This window comes from Cricetulus griseus, chromosome 4 (assembly GCF_003668045.3).
Source record: "Cricetulus griseus strain 17A/GY chromosome 4, alternate assembly CriGri-PICRH-1.0, whole genome shotgun sequence".
NCBI classification, from domain to species: Eukaryota; Metazoa; Chordata; class Mammalia; order Rodentia; family Cricetidae; genus Cricetulus; species Cricetulus griseus.
Genome location: NC_048597.1, coordinates 208,095,282 through 208,120,708, shown reverse-complemented (window position 1 = coordinate 208,120,708; position 25,427 = coordinate 208,095,282). Strand labels below are relative to the sequence as shown.

The 25,427-nt window shown below is 44.0% G+C and overlaps 1 protein-coding gene, 1 non-coding gene and 1 pseudogene across 3 annotated transcripts; 1 reads left to right on the top strand and 2 right to left on the bottom strand.

Moving 5' to 3' along the window:
• The first annotated feature begins 1,296 nt into the window (after positions 1–1,296).
• Positions 1,297–25,427, top strand: Cldn18 (claudin 18). Of its 2 annotated transcripts, none has more exons than XM_027414291.2 (5): positions 1,297–1,516; positions 20,845–21,009; positions 21,545–21,662; positions 23,245–23,355; positions 25,256–25,427. In XM_027414291.2, exons 1-5 carry the CDS (start codon positions 1,297–1,299, stop codon positions 25,425–25,427), a joined length of 786 nt encoding a protein of 261 aa, XP_027270092.1. The 2 variants fall into 2 exon arrangements, with proteins under 2 accessions (XP_027270092.1, XP_027270091.1); XM_027414290.2 differs by lacking the exon at positions 1,297–1,516 and adding an exon at positions 9,568–9,787.
• On the bottom strand, positions 6,498–6,637 carry LOC113835537. The gene has a single exon (XR_003485164.1). It is a non-coding gene; the product is annotated as a small nucleolar RNA SNORA29 (small nucleolar RNA).
• LOC107980141 lies at positions 8,045–8,340 on the bottom strand (annotated as a pseudogene).

The following is a 25,427-nucleotide window of genomic DNA, read 5'->3' as shown; positions in this document are numbered from 1 at the left end:
TATCTGTCTTCATTTAGCTGGTCAACAATGAAATGGGCATTGAGTCCATGATGCCAGCTCCAGAGCTCAAAAATCTTCTTGCAGCTTACTCCTGCCCTCATCTTTCCACCATGATGTGTCTATTGAGTCATGCAGAATTCATTTTGATGCCACAGGAGCTGCAAATGACTTAGCCGCATTAACTAGACCCTTCCATCAAACATCTGCTAAAGCTGATTTCCATTACATGCATTTTCCATGTGTGCAAACTTTGCTAAAATTTATGTTAGTCAATGCTTGCAGCACATATCTAAGCGTGTGCAGAAAGTGGACTTTAGCTTGCCCAAGTTGCATGTTGCCAGCTGAGGGAGAGCAGAGTAATTCCTGCCTTCTGTGGGTTTGCGCCCATGCTGGAAATAAGTGTCCTTTCTGAAGTGTATTTAGTGACACTTTTTCATTTTTTTCACTTCCTGGTGGTTTTGCTGTTTAAAATGATTGCCATATCAGTGTGAAAGTTCTTTCTGCTGTTTATAAGCATGAGTAGGGTACTACATTCCCATGAAGAAAATACCTATGAGAGATTGTAGGCATGAATTATACTACTGACTATAATTTCAATGCTAATGAATCAAATATGTATGTTAAAATAGGCATCATTAAATAGAGGTACACATAAAATAAAGGTATCTGTTGATGATAAAAATGTGACCAGAGGTTCACAATAACCGAACAGTATATTTTCCCTACAGACAATGTATCAGAATTTACTAATTCAATATTGTGATTCTTTTAACATAATGACCATGATGAATGAGAATCAATGCTATTTCAATATATCTAGCCGAAGTTTTTTAATTAAGGTGACAGTACCCTAGGAAGTACTGGAAGAAGCTCGATGTCCTCCCTTGAAGGGTCGATGAGACCCTGCATCTTCAAGGTTTTATGGCTCAGCCTCTGAAAGGCCCTCCTGACCTACATACCACACCTCCTAAGCAGCCATCCCAGCAGTTGCTCACCCTCTACAGAGGAGAACCTGGCTAATCAGAAAAGAAACTCCCTTCAAAGGCAAACAGTGAGTAGAGTGTACACATGGTGGAAAACAAATGGCTCTTGGTACCATGTTGTGGAAATTATCTCGCTCGGGGAGATAAAGAAGCAAGGCAAGCCCAGGTGGCACTGGTGAGTCCCCCCTCCATTACACGGTCCATTTGTGACGTGTGCACCAGCGTCTCTGAGAAAACGCCATCCCTACACTAGGTGCCCTCAGAACCTATCTGTCTTTTGTCCTACGAGTTTGTGTGGACACTCTTCTCCATCATGTCTGTTACTGCCTGTCAAGGCTTGGGGTTTGTGGTTTCACTGATCGGGTTTGCAGGCATCATTGCAGCCACTTGTATGGACCAGTGGAGCACCCAGGACTTATACAACAACCCAGTGACGGCTGTATTCAACTACCAAGGGCTATGGCGTTCTTGTGTCCGAGAGAGTTCTGGTTTCACGGAGTGCCGAGGCTACTTCACCCTGCTGGGGTTGCCAGGTAAGGACCAGGTGTCTGGCTTGTAGATTGGATGGTGGTAGAGAAGAGGCAGCAGCCTGTACCTGAGACCCCAGGAGAGGGACCAAGAAGTGAGAAAAGCTAAGATTCAATTTTGACAAGAGCAATAGCCATCGTCACTGTAGTTGAAATAGAAGTATAGGGAGAGGAACTTTCTGAAGCTGTTGGCACTTATGTTCCTTTAGTCCATTGGTGTCTGGTTCCCCCAAGGACACATTTTTTTCTAATTACTCTTATGTGAGCAATGGAAGAGACTCAATTACCCCTAAGAGCAGGACTCAGGAGACCTAGACTCTTGCCACTTTCTCCTTATAGATCAAAGAGTCTACTTGCTGAGTCAGAGACCAAATAGGTCCTGGACAGACTCTATACACAGGTCTGCTGTGCCTGGCCTCCATTTCCAGGAACTCTAAAGCTAATAGCAAGAATAGAAATTGGGCCATGGGAAAGACCTGAAGGAAGAGACAGGGGTCTCAGCAGTGCATTGGATAGGCCTGTGCTTGAGGTGCCTGACCTCAGTACTAGTTTCAAGGAACAAGACTCCAGAACCTCCCAGCACCTAACGAATGAATTCTTCATGAGGGAAAGGTGTTGTAGGTAGCCAAACCCCTTCCCCAGATTTGCATGTTAACCATACAAGATTGTAGGGTCTTTTGTTTTTTTGATTTGAGGGGGAAGGGTTGTTTGTTTGTTATGTTTGTTTATGTCTTGTTTTGTTTTGCTTGGTGGATTGGTTATTTCAACTTGAAGAGAACTTCAAATCACAAGAGAATATTAAAAGTGTTTTTCACTCATACAATCAAGTAAGAAAATGAGTAAACATGTCATTTTAGCTTTGCTTATTCGTTCCTTCCATAGATATACATACAAGTCTTACTAAGGGAATTGGTCTAAGTTGGATATTGTAAGAAGGATCAGAAACAGCATGGGGATTTCCCCAGGGGGTACTTGCATTGGACCACAGGGTGAAGACTTAGACACCCAGAAAAGGAGGCAAGAGAAGATGGCAGTTATATGGAGATTTGTCCCTTCATGGGTTCACTATCTGTGTATGGAGTGATCCCAACTGTTGATGCAAAGCCCCTGTTTGAATGGGTTTGTTTTACAAAATGTGGCCATAAGATGTCTGAGACCTGGTGCTTCCTTGTAGTTGGCTTGTTCATCTGAGGAAAGGCTACCATGGCATTCCTGAAATCTAGCTCCAATGGCTACATCAACATGGTTATTTCTGGAATTAGATGGAGAAAGTTCTTTACTCTGTTTTTCGGTTTGTAATTGCTGCAATTGGGTATGTGCAAAAGTGGGATGTGCCCTGCAGGCAGCACCAATAGATAGACTGCCAGGCACAACCTTCAAGCTTGGAGCCCTGTACGACTGAATGAGGAAAGGTGCCTCCAGCCATGTTGCTCATTAGCAATAGAGGGTATCAGTTGGCTAACCCTGGTAAGAATATTGGGATCAGCAAAAACAGAAACTATGTGTAGTGAGCCAGATAACCCAGGACATGACTGTTTGAGTTTCTTTTTCATTGTCCTTGAGATGAAAGCAACTACTTTCTGCTGGGAATGCAAATATAGATTCCCAGGCTCAACAAGAAACAGTTGTTCACAACACAACCCTCCAGACCAGCGGTCCTCAACCTTCCCAATGCTGCAAACTTTAATATGGTTCTTCATGTTGTGGTGACCCCCAACCATAAAGTTATTTTCATTGCTACTTCATAACTGTAATTTTGTTACTGTTATGAATCATAATGTATCTCCTGATGGTCTTAGGTGTTCCCTGTGAAAGAGTCATTTGACCCAAGGGGTTGGGACCCACAGTTTGAGAACTTCTCCAGAAGAACTCTAGGCATTGGACCACCAATTGCCTTCCTAGAAAAAGAGGCATTTCACTAGGCTCACAGCCAGAGGTCAACCTGTTCCAAAATGACTGGGTGTAGACAAGGTTCCTTCTTGGGAGAAGGAAAAACAAAAAGCCCCTTGGTTTCCTCTCACAAATGTAAATCATAGGATACTAAATCATGGCATAGAAATTGTGGCATTAGGAAAAATATTTATCTACTTATTTATTTGATGAACATTTTCTGAGCTTTCCAGGTGTGGGTAACATAATTATCATGGTGCTTGAAAATCTAGAGACAGTCAGTAAACAGAGCGTTATCATGTGGGGTTTCTCAACACCTATGGGTATGTATTTCTCTTGAGGGTCATCCTGTGAGGTTTAGGATATTTTACTCATTAGATGGAAACAGCATTGTTTCCTAAGTCTATTTGTCACTACCAAAAATGTTCCCTGACATTTCCAAATACCCTTGGGGTTGAGGGGTTGTCTCTGGTAAGAAATCGCAGTGTATAGCAAGTGACTTATACAAAGCATCAGAGACCACAGAGGAAAGATACGTGTATGAGCTACTCGTTAAAAGGGCACAAAACAGAACAAAGACATTGATGTGGCAAAGAAGTTTGTAGGAAGTGGTGACAGGGATGGAGACAGGGAGAGTAAACAGAATGCAACTCATTTGTGGTTGTTGTTGTTGTTGTTGTTTTGGTTTTTGAAACAGGATCTCACTATGTGGCCTTGGCTGATCTGGAAACTCCAGACTGGCCTCAAAGTTGTAAAGATCTGTTTGTCTCATATATATGAAAATGTCAAAGAATAAATTCAATTAATGAAAAATGACTATCATAATGAAAAATGCTTAACCTACAACTACTTTAATAGTCCTTTTTATCCTTTGCATGTCATTATTTTTAAAAGTTTGGGTCATATGTATTAAATTTGTATAGTCATACCTTTGGTGATCTATTTCATGGGGTTACATTAAAAACAATTCATTTCTGAAAGAAAGAAACAAAAGAAGACAGAGAGGAAAAGGGTTTTCCAGACAGAGAGACCCCTATCTGAGAAAAGACAGTGTGGTATGGGAAAATGGACTGAACACAAGGTTCTGTATGTTAGGGGTTAGGGAAGGAGGGGGCCAAAAAGAGCAGTGATAAGCAATAATCCTTAGTGAGTAACACCCACGAACAGTTGACAAGAGTCAAGCTGAAGGAGTAGGAAAGGTCTTGCCAAGAGACATTTCTTAAGTTCTTCAGATTCCTGGTGAGAATGTTACAAAACGGTGGATGTTTCAGTCCTTGTTGTGTGCTGGGTATTATTTTAAGAAATCAATATATATTAGTATACATTTTATATTACATTAATATATTCATTTAATGGCTTACAGTTTAATATTTTTAACAATGTGCTTATCAATAAGGTGATGCAAATGAGAAATGTTTGACTGTTCTTGTTTAAGAACAATGAATGATGGCCTAACTTTACCAGATATTCAAACCAATTTTAACACTTTGATTATTATTAAAGTTGTGTTTCGCCACAAGGAGGAACAGATTAGCAGAAGAAAATCTAAAATGAGAAAGACACAATTGTGGTTTTAACGTGAGGTCCAGGAGGTTTTACATAACACTGGAGGAAAGGAAGGCTATTCAAAAAGTACTGCAGAAATTACTGAGTGGGTTTTATGGGAAGAAAAATACATAACTACTTGGTAAATATTTCTTAATTACAAAATAATTTTTAATGTTTTTACCTCCTACATGGAAAATATTTCTCTAAGGATGAAAACAATGTTGGAAAGTATAAAGGAAAAATAAATTCATTTGACTACATCATTCAACAACTACTTATTGAGCACATTTTATCTGCCAGATAGTGGAAAACCCATTAAATAAAATACATTGTATTTTTTTTCAAAACTACAAATGAAGCTAAAAACCCAATAACCAATCAAAAGCATGTTTGTTATACTTACTGCAATGTATTACTACAATTAACAAGTAGTTCACACAAATTGATAGTAAAAGATCAATTTTATGTGCTAGCAAATAGATTAACAAACAGTGCAGACTGCCAATTTAAGAAAGAAAAACAATGCTTCATGAGTATTTCACTGATGTTCTTGTGAGGTTCTTGAGACAGGGTCTCACTGTGTAGCTCTGACTGGCTTAGAACTTGCTTTGTAAACCATACTGGTCTTGAACTCACAGCGCACCTGCCTCCACCCCTACCCCCACTTATAGGTATGCTCCATCACACCCAACCCATACATTTTCTAGTTTTTTAAAGAAAAAAACAAAACCCAAACATTCAGGGCTTCGGGGCCAGTAGCATGGCTCAGGGGGCAAAAGTGCTTACTGTGCAAGTATTGCTGACCTGAGTTCAAGCCCTGGGTCTCAAGCTAAAAGAAGAGAATTGACTCCTGTAAGTCCTCTGACCACCAAAATGGAACCATGTATGTACACACACACACACACACACACACACACACACACACACACACCACAATAATAAATAAACTTTTAAGTGCTAAAACTCAGTGGGCAAGGAGATATACACTAAAACAAATGATCATGTATAACATTCATTTCACAATGGAGGCGAGGATATGGAACTTTATTTTCTGTTTTGTTTTATGTTATATGTGTGGGTGTTTTTCCTGCATGTATTTCTGTGCACTGTGTGCTTGCAGAGTATCAAATCCCCTGAAACTGGAGTGACAGACATTTGTGAACCACCATGTAGGTGCTAAAAATTGAACCCAGGTCCTCTGGAAGGAATCAAAGACCTCAACATAAACCCAGCCACACTTATAAGAGTTTGATGACAAAAACAAAACTAAGTGGAAAGAGCAAACTATCAATAACATAATTTCTTGACCATGTAAATTTATCCATACAAAGAATTGATAAGAAAAAGTCTGGAGTTTATCTATATTAGTGAAAATAGTTTGTCTAGAGTTTAAAAATAAGTGATTTGTTAAAATGCCTCCCAGTCTTCTTTTACAAGCACCAAACACTTTTAGAATCATTAGAAATATTCAATGTGGTAGCTTTTTTAAATTAATAAATGTGTCAATCATTCTTCTAGCAATTTCAACTGATATCTACCTATAATATTTTTTTTTATGTTCAGCCATTTCATATAGAGGGAAGACAGTGGAAAGCCCTCACTCTTCAGATCGTGGCACCTTTAATCTATCCCATAAGCATAGCCACCAAAATTTATTATGAAGAGAAAATGTGGTAGTCAAGTGGGACTCTACCTATATTATTTTCATTGCTCTTTGGATTCATTTTTGATGTATTACTCAGTTGCTGTTGTAGCTGAAAAGGTTAAAAAAAAAAAACAGGAAGGGTAATTTCTATGGTGTTGGCAAAAATGGTAGCAGCTCCTAGGAAACCACAGGCTGAAGTGACACGGAGCTGTGTTTAAGCTGAACGGGGTGATTTCCCCCGAGGACGGCAGAGAAACATCTTGCTCCATTCTAGAGGTTATTAAACAAAGTTGTACCAAAGTTATCACTGCAAACAGAATCCGGCCAGGGTTAACACAGGGATACACAATCCATTTAACAACACCTGTTGCCACAAACAAGGAATCAGATTTTCCTCCACATTTGCTCTCTGACAGAGATGGGTAAAGCAGTGATCACTTGTTTAGAGTATAGAAACCACTGCAGAAAGTGAAAAAATCCACCTTCTGTGTGTTTTAAGCATATCCCCTGAAGTGTGTAGATATGTAATTTCTCTCTTTTTATTCAGAGTTCTGTGTAGGTAGAGTTAGTTTTAGTTTATCACTTAAATTTAATTTTTTTCTTTTCCAAAAACAAAAATTTCATTGCCACATTTCAACCTAGAAAGAAAGCATATTACAGCGCCCCCCCCCACTTTGAAACTTACTGTAAAACATCAGAGAGAAACTAGGAGAGAAACTGACACAAAGGAGAGTACATAATCTATTTTTTTGTTTTCAACTTGTTATTTTGGTGGCATTACATCCAATGTTTAGGAGAAGGAAGTGATAAACCAGATAGTTGAAAACCAAACTCATGGAGCTCTGTGGGAATCACAAACGTGTCCTCTGGTGGAACCAAGGCTGACAATGCCCCCAGCAATGCCAGAATAATTCTGAAATCATACCACTGGCATTCCTCAATTCAATAGATCTATCTTGGTCCACCAGCAGAAACCAGTATCATTTATAGTTGACTCGGCCTAGGAGCTCAGCTCAGGGACACTCAGCCATCAGTACGTCTCATTTGTCATATGAATCTGGCCTATTCCCTGATTAGGGTTTTTTTCTGGTTCATGCTTCATTCTCTGTAAATAGCAACCACAGGAAGTGGTGTGCAATCAAGCAAAGATGCCTCCATTCACATTAGGGGAAGACCATCCACATTAACCATTTTTGTGTTTATGGGGATAAAGCCTTGGGAGCTGGGGCTGAGTGTATCCAAGATATCCTTTGAAATATGGGCTGGCTTCCTAGAGAACTTGCCATGGCTAGAGACTGGGAGCAGGGATGTGACATTGTGTGTGTGTGTGTGTGTGTGTGTGTGTGTGTGTGTGTGTGTGTGTGTGTGTGTGTGTGTGTGTGTGTGTGTGTGTGTGATTATTTTGTCCATCCCCCCCCCCGCCGGCAGCAGCGTTTATGGGGTTAGGGGCGTCAGTCCTTGGCTGCCGTCTTCCGCATGGCCGCCAGCACTTTGCTCAGCTCCTCGCGGCGCTTCCTCTTGGCGCGGATGTGAGTGCCCACCCGCTTCTTGATGAACTTAAGCGCGCTTGTCCTGCGAAGCCGCACACCTCCCGGATCATGTCCCGCACGAACTTGGTGTGTTTGGTGAGGCGCCCGCGGCGCCGGCTGTGCCTCGGCTTGCTGACGTTCTGTTCTTCGTCACCTTGTGGCCCTTGTTGAGGCGCAGGGCCATGGGATAGCGCAGGGCCATGGCTGCTCCTCTCCGATGGCGGCCGCGTCATTGGGGTTTCTATGTGTCTGTCTGTCTGTGTGTTTCAGGACCCTGAGAAGTTCTAATTAAAACGTCTCTGAATTCAGAGGCCAAGCATTCAGAACCTGCATAGGCAACAGGCTGATAAGTTCTCCAGCGAAATGTCTTTGTGGTGCAAAAGCCCAGCTTTGGCCTTTTCAGTCAGGTTTTTCTCTTCTTGATCGTACAGCCTCTGAGAAATTCGCCGACTGTGGTGAAAACTTTTCTACAACACGTGGAAGTTGGTGAGAACAGAATGGGCTCTGGAATGTTCTCTATAGTTCTCTATCATGCTACAAATGAAGAAACTGACCTACAAAGGCCAAATCACTAAACACACAGAGCTGGGGGCAGTGTGTGGAGCAGTTCCTCAACCTCTCAGTGGGCCAGGTCAGATATTCAAGCCAGCCTGGCCCTTCCTTCAGCCTTCAGAGTAATATCTCTCTCTCCCTCTCCCTCTCCCTCTCCTTCTCCCTTTCCCTCTCCTCTCTCTCTCTCTCTCTCTCTCTCTCTCTCTCTCTCTCTCTCTCGTCTCTGTCTCTCTTCTCTGTCTGTCTCTCTCTGCCTCTGTCTCTGTCTCTCTGTCTCTGTCTCTCGTCTCTCCTGAGGCAGTCCAAATACCCATGGATCAAGGGAACCTGGCTTCCCGTTGATAGAGAGGGAGTACTAGACTGGAACTCTCCTCTTTACAAATGAAACAGTATCAGTCGTCCTCTCCATCTGAGGTGGGAACACGGAGTGCGAGGAGAATGTATGACCGTCTGACTTATGATAGAGCCAATGGGTGCATCCCAGGGATGTTTTATTATAATTCAGGTCAGACTTAGTGATCTCTCCTCACGCTCTCATGGGACAGGACAAACTCTTTCCCCCTAGATGGTGCATTCTGGGTAGAGGCAGAGCCGGTAGGGCCCAGACGAGAGGAGAGTCCTTCTGTCCACTCAGCCTGCCTGGCGTTCCAACCACCCTGGCTGTGAAGCTCAACCAGACAAGTGCCTCTTGGGGCTGCTTCCCCAACAAATGAAAAAAATATGCCCTTGAAGTAAGAGTGAAACTGAACTATCTAAGGAAAACAGTGTGAGCAAATACTGCCCTGAGGGGAGCTTCTGATTAGGAGACCTCCCTTCGGCCAGCCAGGCCACACACCTTCCCAGCAGGAGGGTGGTGACTTGCTCTTGGCGGCCCGGGACCAGCAGCTGAAGCCATGGCCACCACCACGTGCCAGGTGGTGGGGCTCCTCCTGTCCCTCCTGGGTCTGGCTGGCTGCATAGCTGCCACCGTGATGGACATGTGGAGCACCCAGGACCTGTACGACAACCCAGTCACCTCCGTGTTCCAGTATGAAGGGCTCTGGAGGAGTTGTGTGCAACAGAGCTCAGGGTTCACCGAGTGCCGGCCATACTTCACCATCCTGGGCCTTCCAGGTAGGCGAGGTGATAGAGGGGCAGCAGAGGCTGAGGGGCTGTGTGCCTTCAAGGACTCCCACGACTGAGCTGTGGCAGCCCTGGCTCCCACTAAAAGGTGTGAATAAGAGAAGTTGGCCCTGCATCAAAGGAGGCAGTAGCCACACAAGAAATGTGAGAACCCACAGGCCAGCCAAAGAGAATGGCTCTCATGTAAGGACATGCTGGTGATGGCTAATTTGAACCTTATTACTTAAGGAGAACATAAACGGCTTGCTTTGGTAAGCATGAGACTCACTTCTGCGTCATATGCATGAGTAGGGAAAGGGGTGGCATTTTGTTATAGACAGAGAAATTTATTGAGAGCGACTTCAATTGTATTTTCAATTCCATTAAAGGTTTTTTTTTTTTAATCGGAGCCTCTGTGGCGAGTAAAAACATCATTATCATTAAATTATGATTTTCTTCTTCTGCATTTGTGATGAAAATATCTGGTATACTTGCCCTAAAAACCGGAGCTGTCAGGATATAATATTATAACAATGTAGGCTATAAATACATGACACCATTTCACCTTTGAAGATGAAGTTGACTTTTGCTTCTAACACAGGTAATTATTTCAAGCATCATAGGGACTTTGCATCCTTGATAGTTTACGAACTCAATTTGTACTTAACAAAAACAGCCAGCAAGGGTATGAAGGTGGCTTTGATTCTCTGAAACAAGCCCCCTGTAAAGAGAGCGATGAAACAAATTTACAAGTTGTAAAGAGGTTGTGGAGTCCTTGGGGTGGAACTGTAAAGAAGCAATTCAAAGAATTCATCTTCGTTTTGAGAAAGGAGTGGAGGCCAAGTGTCATGGTGTACTCTGCTTTGGGAAGCCAATCATCTCAGGGCTATCATGGTGACTGACTCGAGGAGAGACCTGAATAGGGAGGAAAGGAGGAAGAAATGGCCAGAGGAGAGAGAAAGAGGCTGAGAGATTGTGCTAGGTTGAAGGGACCAGTCATGGGGAGGCCATGCAAAACCTGGATTGCTGCATGGCTAGTCACACCCATGCTAACTATCAGATGGAGAGAAAAAGACTGAGACCGTATTCACATTTCCCCAAGGCATCTGTCCCATGCTCACTGCCCTCTTCCTGGCACCCATCAAACACCCTGACGCATATTCTATCACAATTTCTGCTTTGGGCCTTCCAAACATCTCCACCCACTCTCATGCGGCTCAACCCCATTGCAGCACCTTCACTCCTGTCCCACACTGGGATCCTTTCCTTCAACGCCCTGAGCGTCTCTCCTCTGTCTCCTGTAGCTCCACAAAACTCATCTTCCACCCAGGCTCTTTTGCCCTCCTGTCTAGGACCCTGCCCTGTGGATCCCGCCCTCACCTCACATCCTTCACCCCTCCTGCTGCCCTGGGTTCCTGCCCTCCTCCCCTGGAAAATGTCTTCTCATTTCGAACCATTGTCAAGTTCTGCCTCCTTCCTAGTCACTGACTGACAACCAAATTAGAAGATGACTTTTTTCCACCACTTTTAGACAAACGCATCGCCTTCCTCAGCCTGGTTTCCATCCTTTGCCCTGAATGACCTGCTCCTGTGAGCACAGCACGAAGTTGGGGTGATCCTTCCAACCACCAGTTCCCACTCCCCAGTTTCCTACACGTGTCACAACCCAGGCAATTCCCATGATTCTCTATTTCCTGATTGATTAGTGAGGAGACATGACAGTCCAATCCAGGAGCCTTTCCATACCCCCTCCTTCCTTCCCTGCTCTCTCTTCCTACGGCTGCTGCCCCCACCCCTTTCTTCCCCCTCTCCTCTTAGTGTTCTCTGACCCAGCTGCCCAGAACATTCCCTCTCACCACCACAACTACCCTTTCCACAAACCTTATCTGAAGCTTCCCCACATCTTCACATTTAATAGGATTCCACAAACCAGAACAGCCCAAGCAAATGCGCACAGCACTGAACTCCTCAACCCCTTTTGACACTGTTCATGAAGCTGAGAAGCATTTCCTGCAGATCTCAGAGGACACAACACAAAACTGGCCTTGTGGGCACCTGTGAATCCCCGTTCAGGAGACATAAGTGTGTCAAAGTATCAATGAAAAGGCAGTGGATTTGATGGTCCTTTTACACGGGTGTTAGCAGCACCAGGAAGAAAATGATTATTCTGGGGTGAGGAGGGTGTCTGGGTCTGAACTTTAAATCATTAATGTCATTACTTATACATTTGTTTCATTCAGCTCTGTGCTGAACACGGAGCGAGAGTCTCCTCCCAGTTCTGAACATTGGGCTTGATAGGGAGGCTATTCAGCACCTCGTTGGCGAAATAGGTTGAACTGAATAATAAAAATTTATTTCCATGTTTTTGCAAGCCATTTACATATACACAAAAAATTACAGATAAGAAAGAAGTTTCCTCTCCCAAAAGACAGAAGGTTGATTTTCTTTTGTACTATGCTTTTGCTGTTGTGTTTCATGTGTAGAAAATAAGCTGTTCCTCCTTCTGAAATAGTCACGTGATCACCCGGTCTTGTTATTGATAAACTTCTGCATACTTACTGTATAGCCTGAACGAGAGCATCAGGAACTGTTAGTCAGATTAGTTGATGCTAGCTGCTGCAACAACCACACTACACAATTCAGTGGCTTCACACAATGTAAGTTTGCTACCTGCCCACCTGAAACCCATAGGTTAAAAAAAAAGATTATAGATAGGCTATTCATAGAAGCTGAGGCAAGAGAAAGTTGTAAAGGAAGCATAGGAGCTCTTAAACACATCAGCCTGAAAGGGATGTGTGTCACCTCCACTCAGAAAGCATTGGCTAGAACTAGACATAGGACCCTGGAAGGTGGGAGGTGTGGGGGCCTTACCGCTATTTGGTCAGCACCGAACAGCTCAGCAGCAAAGGTTCTTTGGGCAGGAACTGTCCAGGCTACAGTCTGCCCACCTCTCTGACCTCCCACTCATCACCTTTGTTTTCTTCCTCATCATTTTGTTTGTTAGTTGCTTTCGGGTCTTGCTTTATTGGACATGGAACCTAAGCCAGGGCTTAGTGCTTGCTGGGCAGCTGCTCTCCACTGAGACTTCAGTTTTGCAAAGCAGGTAATTCCTCAACTGCACAATGGTCAAAACCAATAGAAGTGCAATAAATATTGCTATATTCCTCTGGGTGCAATATGTTGTCTGATACAGGAGTATGGTTTCAGAGAGCAGACATCTGATGGGAGTGGCCAGGAATCCAGAAGGAGGAAGGGTTTGAAGAGTTTCTGGGAAGAAAAAAAAAATTCCTCAGGACTTAATATCACATGAGTGTAAACACAGCCATGGAGCTAAGGCACAAGCTTCTTCCCCAAAAAAGTAGATGGACGGAAGGGAAATGTGGCAGTACCTTCATTCCACATCAGGCCAGACAGACAGCTTTTAGGTAGGAAGCCCAGTTACCTCCATAAAAAAGTGCTGAGATATTTTAAACCCTCAAAAGGAGAGGAGGTCCTGGGCTATGCTGGAACAGTTTTAGGATGCAGTGCACTGGTAGAAACCACATTCCAAGTGTTGTAATTTTTTTAAAAAAGAGGCTCAAGAAAGAAAGATGCCATGCAACAGAATTTTTTATTAAAGGAAAAGAATCATAAAAAGGGGAAAGGGGACTGGGGGAGAAAAGCCTCTGGGGACAGGAGCAGTGAGAAAGAGGAAAGAGGGGTAGAGTGAGAAAGGAACAGAGAGAGAGAGAGAGAGAGAGAGAGAGAGAGAGAGAGAGAGAGAGAGAGGTGAGAACTGGGCAGAGCCCTTTTAAAAGGGAACATATTGACTAGGCACAGGTGGTGCTCTTAGTGGCAGCAGCCAAGGGTGTATCTTGTCAGAACCCCAAAGGCAGGCCAGTACAAATGCCTAAATACTAACACCAAGGACTGGGAAGATAAATGTAAGGTCCCATAGCAATGTGCTCAGCGCTAATGGGTGCAGTTGGTCTTCTCTCTGTTGATAAGTTTGTGGCCAGAAGACCCTCAGCTGCCTGTCTGCATCTCTCACACTACACTGCATCCGCCCACACAGGCAATGTGCAGTGGGGTTGCTATTCCATACTGACTCGCAGGCTAGGCTGAGCCATCATGGGAATGAGTGTTGGGGCAGAGGAATCTCCAGTAGTTACACAGATTCCCCCAAAGGTCTGGGTAATAGCAACAGGATTCCCATGAAAACCAGGAGAAACATGGCTTAGCAGTGGCCATGGAATACAGTGTGGACTTAGGAGGCACTGGTCTCTTCAGCAAGGGTGACTATAAATTGCAATTGCCAGACTTTTGTGACTTAGATTTGGCTGACTGAAGGAATGGGCGTGAAGATCATCTAAAGTCAACAACATAAGGAGATGGGGTTTCCATTCAGGAAGTGGAAGGGGTCCGTGGACACTTCTGAAGGCTCGGAGGGAGCATTTACCAACCAGAATGCAAAGCACAGAGACTTTGTCCTCTGAAAGAGCTGCGTGGACAAGAAGCCAGGGAAGAGGAGAGAAGACTCCTCAGTGGTGGATGAAACAGAGACAATGTGGAAGCAGTAGAGAGATGGTGTGGGTGGCTTAACTCTGACACAGAACACGAGAAACAGAAACCTGGAAGTGTTCATAGAGAATCACGACAGACACCAATCACACTTTTAGTTAGTAAATCACTGTCAGTTATCCAATTCTTCCCTCGTGCAAGCTCCTTTCTTGCAAAATCTTCACTTAATCTCTTGAGAAATTTTTTTCATGCCCATTTGGTACTTACAATCATAGAACAATTTAATTCAACTCAAGCTGTATGGAGTCTCCTACAAACAGGACAGGGAGAGAAGAGGTGATGGTGACAACACTTCACATCACCAGCTCTGTGCACCCAGTAGCTGATTGCCTCTTGCTGTGTTCCAGTACAAACAGCGTATAGTACCCAGAAGTAGAGGGGGTGGCCATATGTTGGGCTGCACCTAGACTCTCCTACAGGGAAATATGTACAGATTTATTCCTGAGTCTCTGAGAGGAAAGAAATAGAGTATGGCCAAAAATCACACGGAGAGAAGATGGTCACAAGTCTGAATGGCTTTTCTAAACTGCCCTTTCCACCTGCCTGGCCTGTTTCTACTTCCAGCTGGGAATGAACTTTTGAGACCTCAAGAGAAAGGGGTCTGGTCTTGAGTACAAGAAGCAGAAAGGATATATCATCCATGTCCCTTTTGTATCAAAATTAGCTGTGCAGAATAGTGTCCCATTTATCCAGAGGGTGATCTGAGTATGGCCTCTGTTCCTTCCTGGAGACAGTGGAACAGCAAAGCAAAGGTCAGTCAGCAAGCAGAGCAGAGAGAAAGCAAACTTCTACCAACTCATGCCACTGCCACTGCCACTGCCACTGCCGCTGCTGCCATGAAGACATTACAGTCAGATACTGTTTGCTTAATGCATTTGCAAACATTTGGACCACCTTTGGGGTAGTGGTGAGCCCTAGAGCTAGAGGCCAGTATGTTGGGGATATCTTGGGCCCTCATATCACACCTAATTTTTCCCCACCTCTAAGACACCACACTGTATGGCATGTATGTATGGAGCTGGGCAGCCTAGTCATGAGATCTGGCTGTTGGCATTGTTAAATTATCATTGTGGCTCCACCGCCCAAAGCATCCAAAGTAATGATAACTGAGGGTGCTGTTCTTCTTTTCCCCATCCCTGTCACATCTGTGTCCGGGGTCCTTCAGTATTTCTCAGCCTCACAGCAGGCACTAAGAATCGGCAGGGGTGTGGGGGTGTTCCATCTGAGAAGTTTCAGCTCCTCCCTTCTGTATCACTGTGTAAAGTCAACCACCACTGGGCAACTGGAGACTTTCCCATCAACCACATTTATAGACACAGAATGAGTGGTTTCAACCAACCTACACTGAACCCCAAAATCTACAGGGAAAAAAAATATGACTATTCTGAAGCATCTTTTCTAAGTTGTCCTGCTCATTTTTTTTTTTTTTTTGCCCTTGGCTGAATGTTTTCTCGTGAAGTCTAATGCTCGTGGTCATGTGAAACCAGCAGGCCTATTCTCAGTAACTGAGGGAAAAGCCTGGCCCTAAGAGGTGAATGATTCCATTAGTCATAAAGTTGAGCTGGGGACTGGCAGAGCCTCGTGTTTTTTAAACGAGCTGTTTCCCCTCCTTCAAACAGGTAGAGGCTGGAGGGGCCTGGGTGGGTGGTGGGGAGGGGGGTTACAGCATGCCTTTAACTATAAGGACAAACATTTCAGTGCTTATACATCATCACACGTGAAGGAGATACCACAGGGAGGTGAGCCCATGTCTATAAAGCTTATGAGGACCTGTAACTTAGGCTGAAATGAGGCCACTTGCCCTGGTTTCTCAAGGAGAAAGGCTGAGGCTTAAGAACGGTGGCACACACCATTAATCCTAGCAGCTGGGAGGCAGACAAGCAGGTGGATCTCTGAGTTCGAGGCCAGCCTGGTCTACAGGGTGAGTTCCAGGACAGCCAGGTACACACAATGAAACCCCATCTAATAAAAATAATAATAATAATAATAATAATAATAATAATAATAAATTAAAATGGCCCCCAAAAGAACCAGAATGCTTGCTCAGCTTGCAGCTGTGGTGGTCCTGGTCTCAATGGCAGAGCCAACCACCACAATGTGGCATATCAGCGCTGGTCTTGTCAGGGTACAGAATCGTTTCCTGGAGGGGAGGCATATTGCTAGAGTTATAGAGCTGAGTCTCATCTGAAAGACTGACAAAATGCTGTAACAAAAGGACCTTAGACTGGGAAGTTAATGCACAACAGCTCCACTGCTTATTTCCCACAGCTCTGGAAGCTGGAAAGTCCAAGGTCACAGTGATGGCAGGTCTGCTTCTCTTGAGATGTTAGCTTTTGCTCTGTTCTCACATTCTGAAAGGGAAGGAAGGGTCAACAGGTACAGCCAGACTTCCATGACCCTTTTGGTAAGACCTACTGTCATTCCTAAGGACTGAACCCTTGTCTCAAGACTCCACCTCTTTGTACTATTTATACTCTTGTAATAGGAATTAAATTTATTTGGGTCCTCTGTTCATTGCTGGCACAATCCTGGGTGTCCCCCTTTGTACTTTTAACCCTCCCTGGTGCCACTAGGTCCAGCCACCCTCTTCTCAGCCATCTTCTTTTGCTCATCGAAATCACACACTCGGCAGTTTTATCACATGTTCATGTATAGTTTGTACAAGCCAAAGCCATGTGGAGCTTCCAGAGACGTGGTTCTGTTATGGAAATAGAGGAAATCAATTATGTATCAACCCTAGCTTGATTTTATTTGGATACCAAGTGGTGCCTGATCTCATGACATCTCTCTGCAAGAGAAATCTGTATCTCACTCCAGAGTGAAGGGAACATCATCTGAAGTCAAATGACTTGCCCAGGGACACTCAGCTGGCATCACAGTGTGGCAGAATTTCAGAGACACAAGGGCCTTCCTAATGGTTCTTTGAGCTCTTTGGAGAAACCAGGTCTGCTTTGTTCTATAGCATCCCCTCTGAGGTCAGCCACAGACTTCCCTATGTGGACTCCCCCTCCAGCTCTTCCTGCCTCCAGTCTGAGCCCCAGCTACCTAAAATTGTGTGTTCTCATCCTGCTTCTCCAAGCCCCCACCCATAGGAGGCCTTTGGTTCCCAGTGAAGTGTCTTCCCAGCGCTACTCTGATGCCAGCTCAGCACTGGCAGTTCTGGGTACTCTCCTCCTTGAACCACCCTACAGAACTAGCGTCACACTAAAAATCTTACTAAATGAAAGGCTGGGAATGATGTTTTATCATTGTCATTTCTATAAAGGAGCCCAAGCATGCTCAGGGGCAACCAGGGTTGAGACCCACACCTTGGTACCCCTCACCCGTCAGTCCACAGCTGCTTTACTGAATGGGATATTTTGCAACAGGGCGGGAAGGCTGAGTTCCAACCTTGCTGTTTGTTTCTATCAACCCTGAGTCTTGCCCTCCCTTCTGGCTGATATGGCTAATTATTCACTGGAAAGAATGCTGCAGTCACACCTTTGGTGTGGGGAATCAGACCACAGAGCCTGCTGACTCATGTGTTCTCACTTGATAAAGCCTATGGCTCCAGGTAATTTTCCTGTCTATGGAGAAGAGTTTGGATTCCAAATAGTAGTCACTTCAGGCTGAAAGGGAAGCTCAGATCACCTTGACTCCCCAGGATCGTTATGGATGGTACACGTGTCCACCCACTTTCTATCACCTGCCTCCATCAACAGTTTCCCTTTCCAAAAGAATCTCAAGGTCCTGAGGGAGATACGAATCAGAACAAAGTAGATGGTGGTCTGTAATGTTGAGCTAGAGTCTGGGATATCTCATCTCAGCCAGCGAAGAGGTGTGGCTAGAAGGTACCAGGAAGTATTTCTGCTGTTTTTTTTTTTCTATTCCCCAATTTGAATTTCACCTGGACATTATTAACTGGTCTCACTGAAGCTAAGAATGACATCTCTTTCAGGTGACCCCCCTCATCATTAGGGCCTATAAGTCTACATCTGTAGCTGGCTCCTGATTTGGTGCCTGGGGTCTAAGCAGTAGTGTAGCCCTCAGTTTGGCTTTGTTTGTCTTCTCTAAAAGTAAATGCTTCCCAGAAAAACTGCTCACCAAGATGCTGCTGTTAGCTGCCCCAAGAAGTGAGCTAAAGAGTCTTTGGGAGGTTCCTGCAAACTCGGAAATGTTCATAATGATCATTTACTGCTTCTATAACTAGGACACCATTTCAGTGGTTTCAAACAAGAGAAAAACGATCTTTCTATCCATTCTCTGAAACTGCAGTGTGGGATGTGGTGCCTGTGGCTGTGACTTCACATGAGAGGACGCTCCCATCAGCAAGGACCCTTAGCAATTCTTTGGTCATGCTTTGGAAACTGTCCATCAACAATTAGGCTTTAAAGAAAAACACTGATGAAAATGTCTTGCATAATTTAGAATTACCTGATTTGAATTAACAGTCTCAACATGAATTAGCTCAAAGTATGTTATTTTTTAATGATGTCAGGGTAACTCCTAGATTCCCAAGAAAAGAAGGTATTTATATAACGAGAGCCGATCGATAGTCCATAAGGTTAAGATATCTTTATTCAGATAAACACCAGCCAAACGTAAGCCAGAGTGTGCCAGGGACAGCAAGGCAGGCAGGCTAGAGAGGAGGGCCCCCATGTGCCTTGCAGCCCCTTAAGAACCTATCATGTGTCATCCTGACCTCACCTTGACCACACCCTAACAGGCATGGTTAGGCACACCAGTAGCCAGCCCTTAGGAGGCGTGGTTACAGTGTCTCCCTACATATTTAGCCCTCCTGAGTAGCTGGAATCCACAACTCAAACTTTCTCAGAACTCTGTACCTCTCTCTTGACTTCCACCTTCTTGTCATTATGTGGCAGCTTCTCCACCTGATGGGAGCCCTGGAGCTCCTGGACCATGCATCACACCCCTTAAGAGAGAAAGTGATTTGTGTCCAAAGTACAAACATCTCACATGAGGGTCTCATTTGCCAGGTTCCAGTCATATGCCCATGCTGGATTAAGTCATTGTGATCAAGAGACAGGTTGTTAGCCTGAAATGTCAAGGTTGATAGATAACTCAAATGGGCCCGTGGTTCAGTCTGCCCCACAAGCTGTTTGCTTTCCATCTGAACAGTTCTGCTTCCTAAATTGAGAAAAAAACAATTATAAACTTTTATAGCAATTTGGCATTTCTGTGACACTCAAACAAGTGATTTTGCATTTTGCCAGGACATCAACCTATGATTTTTAAAATTAAAAGATTTTTTAAAGTGCTGATATAAGACATGGCCACTCCATCAGGATTTTTGTGATGAAGGGAAGGAGCTATACTTGAAGGCTAAAACAAATTGGTGTCTGGTGTTTTTATGTATGAAACATATGGTAATATGTATATATATTATAGCTGAGCAGCTGAACTCCACCAGACTGACCCCACTTGGAGACTTGCCCACTGGAAGACACCAGGGACTCTATGTCTTCCTTATAAAATTCTTTATGCTTGCAATTAGAAAGCTTGAAGAATGTTTCTCAACATTTCATAGTGTTCACTACTGATATCCCATCCCCAGTGTTGGGGTCTCGGTAAATGACTGTTAAAATAAGTAGCTGTATTTTAATGATAAACTACAAACTATGTTGGACATATCTGCAGGTGAGGTCCATAGCAGGATCCGATTGGTCCTACAGAAGCAATCAATTCCTAGAAAGGGGACACTATTGAAAAGCGTAATGTTAACATTCTGATCATTATGTAATTTGAAACCATGACCTTAGTAGCTGCTCTTGAAAAAGGACAAAAATAAGAGTATTTCTAATATAGTTTCAGTACCATTATTTCTTCATGCCAGACAGTGCTGAGTTTCCCTGCAGTTTGGTTTTTTTGTTTGTTTGTTTGTTTTATTTTTGCTTTGTTTTGGGGGGTTGTTTGGGGGTTTTGTTTTATTTTTTTGAGACAGGGTTTATCTGTGTAGTCCTGGCTGTCCTGGAACTCACTCTGTAGAGAATGCCAACCTCAAACTCACAGAGATCCACCTGCCTCTGCCTCCCAAGTGTTAGGATTAAAGGTGTTGCCACAACCACCTGGCTTTCTCTACAGTTTGTATCTGCTGTATGAAGGTTTCAATTCCTATGCAAAGATAAGCAGAATAATGCGTGGGTTGAGTTTCTTGTCAGCTCAATAAAAAATTTTATTGCCACTTCAGACAAATACAATCCCTTTTTGGGACCAGATTATCAAGTTTTGAAATAAGAATAAATACCCAGAGTTCTCTCAGCCTTCCATCCGTAAGTCCCTCATTCTATGGACTTCTGTGCGCTTATCCTTCATCACTCAGAGGAGTAAAGGTGGTGCCTTTTTGCATTTCCCACAATTCCATGTTTTACACAATGTCAAAGTTCACAGTTTGTGGTCTTGCTAGTCCTCGGAGGTTCGGCACTGGTGAATTGGGGTTGCTGTGTTTTGCCAACATGAAACCTAATCAGTGTAGTTATGTGCCTGCTTGTGTCATGCCCCTTCTTCTGCAGCCATGTTGCAAGCAGTCCGAGCCCTCATGATCGTGGGCATTGTTCTGGGCGTCTTCGGCATTCTAGTGTCCGTCTTTGCCCTGAAGTGCATTCGGATTGGCAGCATGGATGATTCTGCCAAGGCCAAGATGACGCTGACCTCTGGGATCCTGTTCATCGTCTCAGGTAAACACGGGCTCCCACTCTCAAGCATGCACCTGCGAATGTTAGAACAAATTATTCTGATAGAAGAAAAGTGTTCCCTCCCCACTATTAAACATAGCTCAGAGTGTTTCACACTGGGATCCAAGGTCTGAGTGTGGGGAAGCCAAATTACATTCCACAGAACTGTAACCAGTTCTAAAGCCCCTCTCAGCTGCTCCTGACACTGCAATAGTAGAGGGTCAACCCTAAAGCAAGCATGCCACTGACTGAGTCCTTAAATCACATCTTCGTGAAATGCTAGACAGTGGTTTTAAGGCGAAAGCGCTTGCCAGTAACTAAAGAGCAGCCCCTAGGGCTTGGTTTCTTTACCCTTAGTCCCAATGAATCCTTCCAGAATTAGTTGTGAGATGAGCACCTTGCTTACTGTCCAGCAGATGGAGGGAATTCAACAGTCAGTGGCTGGATTCCCTACAGTCTTTTTATCTGAACTCATTTCAACATAAACTGCCTCAGAAACATTGTGGTCTGTTAACCTGGTCCTTATTCTTTTCCACAGGAGTCTGTGCAATTATTGGTGTGTCAGTGTTTGCCAACATGCTGGTTACCAACTTCTGGATGTCCACAGCTAACATGTACAGCGGCATGGGTGGAATGGTGCAGACCGTTCAGACGAGGTAACCTCCTAGTTGCCTTCCTGGCGATCCACAGAGATTATTGTAACCGGACGATTAAAACATGTGCCTAATGTGACTGTCAGGGCCTGAAATAGTAAGCATTTATCAGAGGCAACCATGCCGTATCATAACTCAACCATGATCTGTAAATTCATAAACTTCATTTTCATGAAATACCCTTGCTGATATGACTTGAGGCTGATCCGGCATTTGCACTGAAATACAGTGACAGTTCGAAGCATTTATCTAGCATTCTTACATAGGCTCCATTGTGGTGGCAAAAAAGATAGGCCTGGTTAACCCAAGATGTAAATGAACATCAACTTAGACCCACAGTCCATAATGGAAGTTTGACAGGAGCAGGGAAAAACTCCAATAGAAAGGACTAAAGTCCAGTGTGGGTAGGGAAAGGGCTATTTCCTACTGGTACTTTTGCCTTTTTCTCTCACTCATTCATTCACCCAGCAAATATATTGAACACCTGCTGTGGCCCAGGCAGAGGCCATAGTGCAAGAGATACAGTCAAGCTCCCCACTCCAATGAAGGTCTAGGGGCTGTAGATGAAACCTCACTATGATTTGATACCTGAAAGGAAAGGATAATTTTTTATTTTTGAGATTTTATTCCTTTCTATGTTTGCCTGCTTATATGTCTATATGCTATATATGTGCCGTGTCTGAGGAGGCCAGAAGAAGGTGTCATATCCCATGGACTGTTCTGAGCTGCCATGTGGATGTTGGGAATTGAAAAGCCAGTGCTTTTAACCATGGAGTCATCTCTCCAGCCCCAGAAAAAAAAAAAAAGATGTTTAATGGAAAAGCAATATCAACACCTATATTTGTTTAGTCCAAATATCAGATTGATGTAGCTCAGTAATAAACATCAGCAAAACCCCAAAGGAGGAAGGTCTTGTTTCCAGAGAGTGCTATAACTACCTCTACATAGAAGAACCTGGTATTTTTCCAGCCACCCAACAAGCAGTACAGACAGGGTATTCACAATGGTACAACCAGTCATGATTTAACTCTGGAACTCCAGGGCCCATTCATGTCTCTGCTTTGTTTCAAGACTGAGGAGGAACGAGATCCCATAAGCTGCCATTATTCCAGGGCTCTCCCATAGTCTCTTGATTATAAGAACAACCTGGAAGTAGATGATCAAGTCATTCCTGATTGCCTGGGAGTTTCTCAATTTTAATACCAGGAGTCTCACATCCTTTGACAGCACGTCCTCAGTTATCTAACCACCCTCTATAGGTCACAACACCTAAAAGTCCACCATCTCCCAATAGGACCTTGAATATCAAGCATTTAATGCCTGGGCCCTTAGAGAAGAGTCACTATACAATGCCACCCTCGATAAGGTCCACTATGAAAACTCAAAAGATCAAAAGTCCCTCAGAAACAACTTGAGGCTAGCTCCATCACTCTTAAACTTTTCTTGCCAAGTCTTGAAGGCTCACTCATTGATCAGAAGAAAGGAAGGAGGGGCCAAAGGAAAATAAGGGGCACAGGATGGCTGGAAGCAATGGAAAGAACCTGGAGGGTTTAGCCAATTGTATTCACCCCATCTCCTTCTTCAGGTACACCTTCGGTGCGGCTCTATTTGTGGGGTGGGTTGCTGGAGGCCTCACACTAATTGGGGGTGTGATGATGTGCATTGCCTGCCGTGGCCTGACACCAGATGAAAGCAAGTGAGTACCCCCACACACTGTAGCTAGAAATCCACTTGAGATGTACTTTATAGCCAAAATAACTGATCCACGTACGTGGAAGAGTGATAATTGGCTATGGGTTCTTCGAACTTCCTCTTTTATGGAGAATCGGAAGAATAGAGCAAGATTCCACTGGGAGTGTCCAAGATGGATACTCTTTGAGATTGGGGGTGGGGTGAGGGCAATACTTCTAAGTTCCTTCTAGATCCAGTGCTTCATAACTCTGTAATCCTTCTCTGGAAGAGATATTTGCATCTCTACCAACTGAACTATTTTCAGGCAACACCTGAAAATATTTGATTGCTTTGAAGATGGTAGGGGGAAGCAAATCTGGTTTCTAGTGGGTAGGTGCCCAGGGTGGACATCCAGCAATGCACAAGAGTATCCCTCAGCACAAAGGATTTGCTCCAAAGTACCAACAGCCCTGCTGTCAAGAATAACCTTTTGCAAAGGACCTGGGATCAGTAAAGACGGACTGTGTGGTGATTCTATCACTCACGGACCGTGTAACTACAGCAAGTCATTTTTGCTCTCCCGGCCTCTGACAGAATATTAGGACTGTTACAGCACAAAACCCTACGATAGCTAATTTATGAACAATAAAAATGTATTTATCACAGCTCTAGAGCTAGAAGTCCAAGATGAAGGCATTGGGATCAGTGCCTTGTGAGAGCCCAGTCTCTACTGCCAAGATAGCACCTTCCTGCATTCTCTGAAGGACAGGAAGGTTGCTCACGTGGAAAAAGGAATAGGAGGGCTTTGACCAGCCTCATGGCTTGAGCATGTCTCCAAAGGTCTATCCCCTTTTTTTGTTTGGTTTGGTTTGGTTTTGGTTTTTCGTGACAGGATTTCTCTGTGTAGCCCTGGCTGTCCTGGAACTTGCTCTGTAAACCAAACTGGCCTAGGACTCAGAGATCTGCCTGCCTCTGCCTCCTGAGTGTTGGGATTAAACACTGCATGCCACCACTGCCCCAAAGGCCCATCTCTTAACACCATCACACTGGAGATTAAATTTTCCTGTGAATTTTGGAGGCACATGTTCACACCACAGTAACCTCAGATACTTTGCCCATAAAACAAGCAAATTAGAAGTTACACATAGGTACTTTGCAGCCAACAGATTCTGTGATTCTTCATCAAGTCCCATTGAACACTGTCACCTTCCTTTTAATTAAAGGAAGGAACTCAAGAGTCGATAGCACCTGTCTCATTCCACCTCTAATACGCACATGTATCAGACAGACCGACAGAAATTTTTATTAATTTTTTTAGGTTAGACCCAAAACCAAACAAAAGCCAAGGAGGTGGACACTTGTAATGCCAGCATTGAGGAGGAGGTGGCAGTGAGAATCAGGAGTTCAAGGTCATCCTCATCTACACAGCAAGTTAGAGGCTACATGAGATACTGCCTCAAAAAAGAAAGAAAAACAAGAACAAGCAAATAATTAAATAATTAAAGTTTGCATGAAACATGACATTTTCATATATGTGTCCAATTTTTCCTTACTTGTCTCCTCATCCCACATGCTCCCCATCTCCCCGCCCTCCTTACTGGTCCCCTCCCCCCACTTCTGCTTTCATGTCATACGCATTCCATCACCCTCTCTATCACCCTTCTTCTCTTCCCTAAATGTCTTCCTCCCCTCTCCAAATGTCCTTTCCTCTTTGAAGGCTTGGCGTAAAAGGAAGAAATTCTGCTCCACCATAGATAGCTTATGTCTCTCAGAACATGGTGACTAAGTATTGTGGTCTGATCAAGACTCACACGTCTGTCTCTATGAACACGGAATTCTTGAAACTGAGACAAGCAAGAGGAAATGAAGAGGTTGTTCTTCCTACTAAGACACCTGTGTTCATGAATTGTTTCTTTTGCTTTCAGCTTCAAAGCCGTGTCTTACCACGCCTCTGGCCAAAATGTTGCCTACAAGCCTGGAGGCTTCAAGGCCAGCACTGGCTTTGGGTCCAATGTCAGAAACAAGAAGATATATGATGCAGGCGCCCGCACAGAGGATGATGAACAATCTCATCCTACCAAGTTTGACTATGTGTAA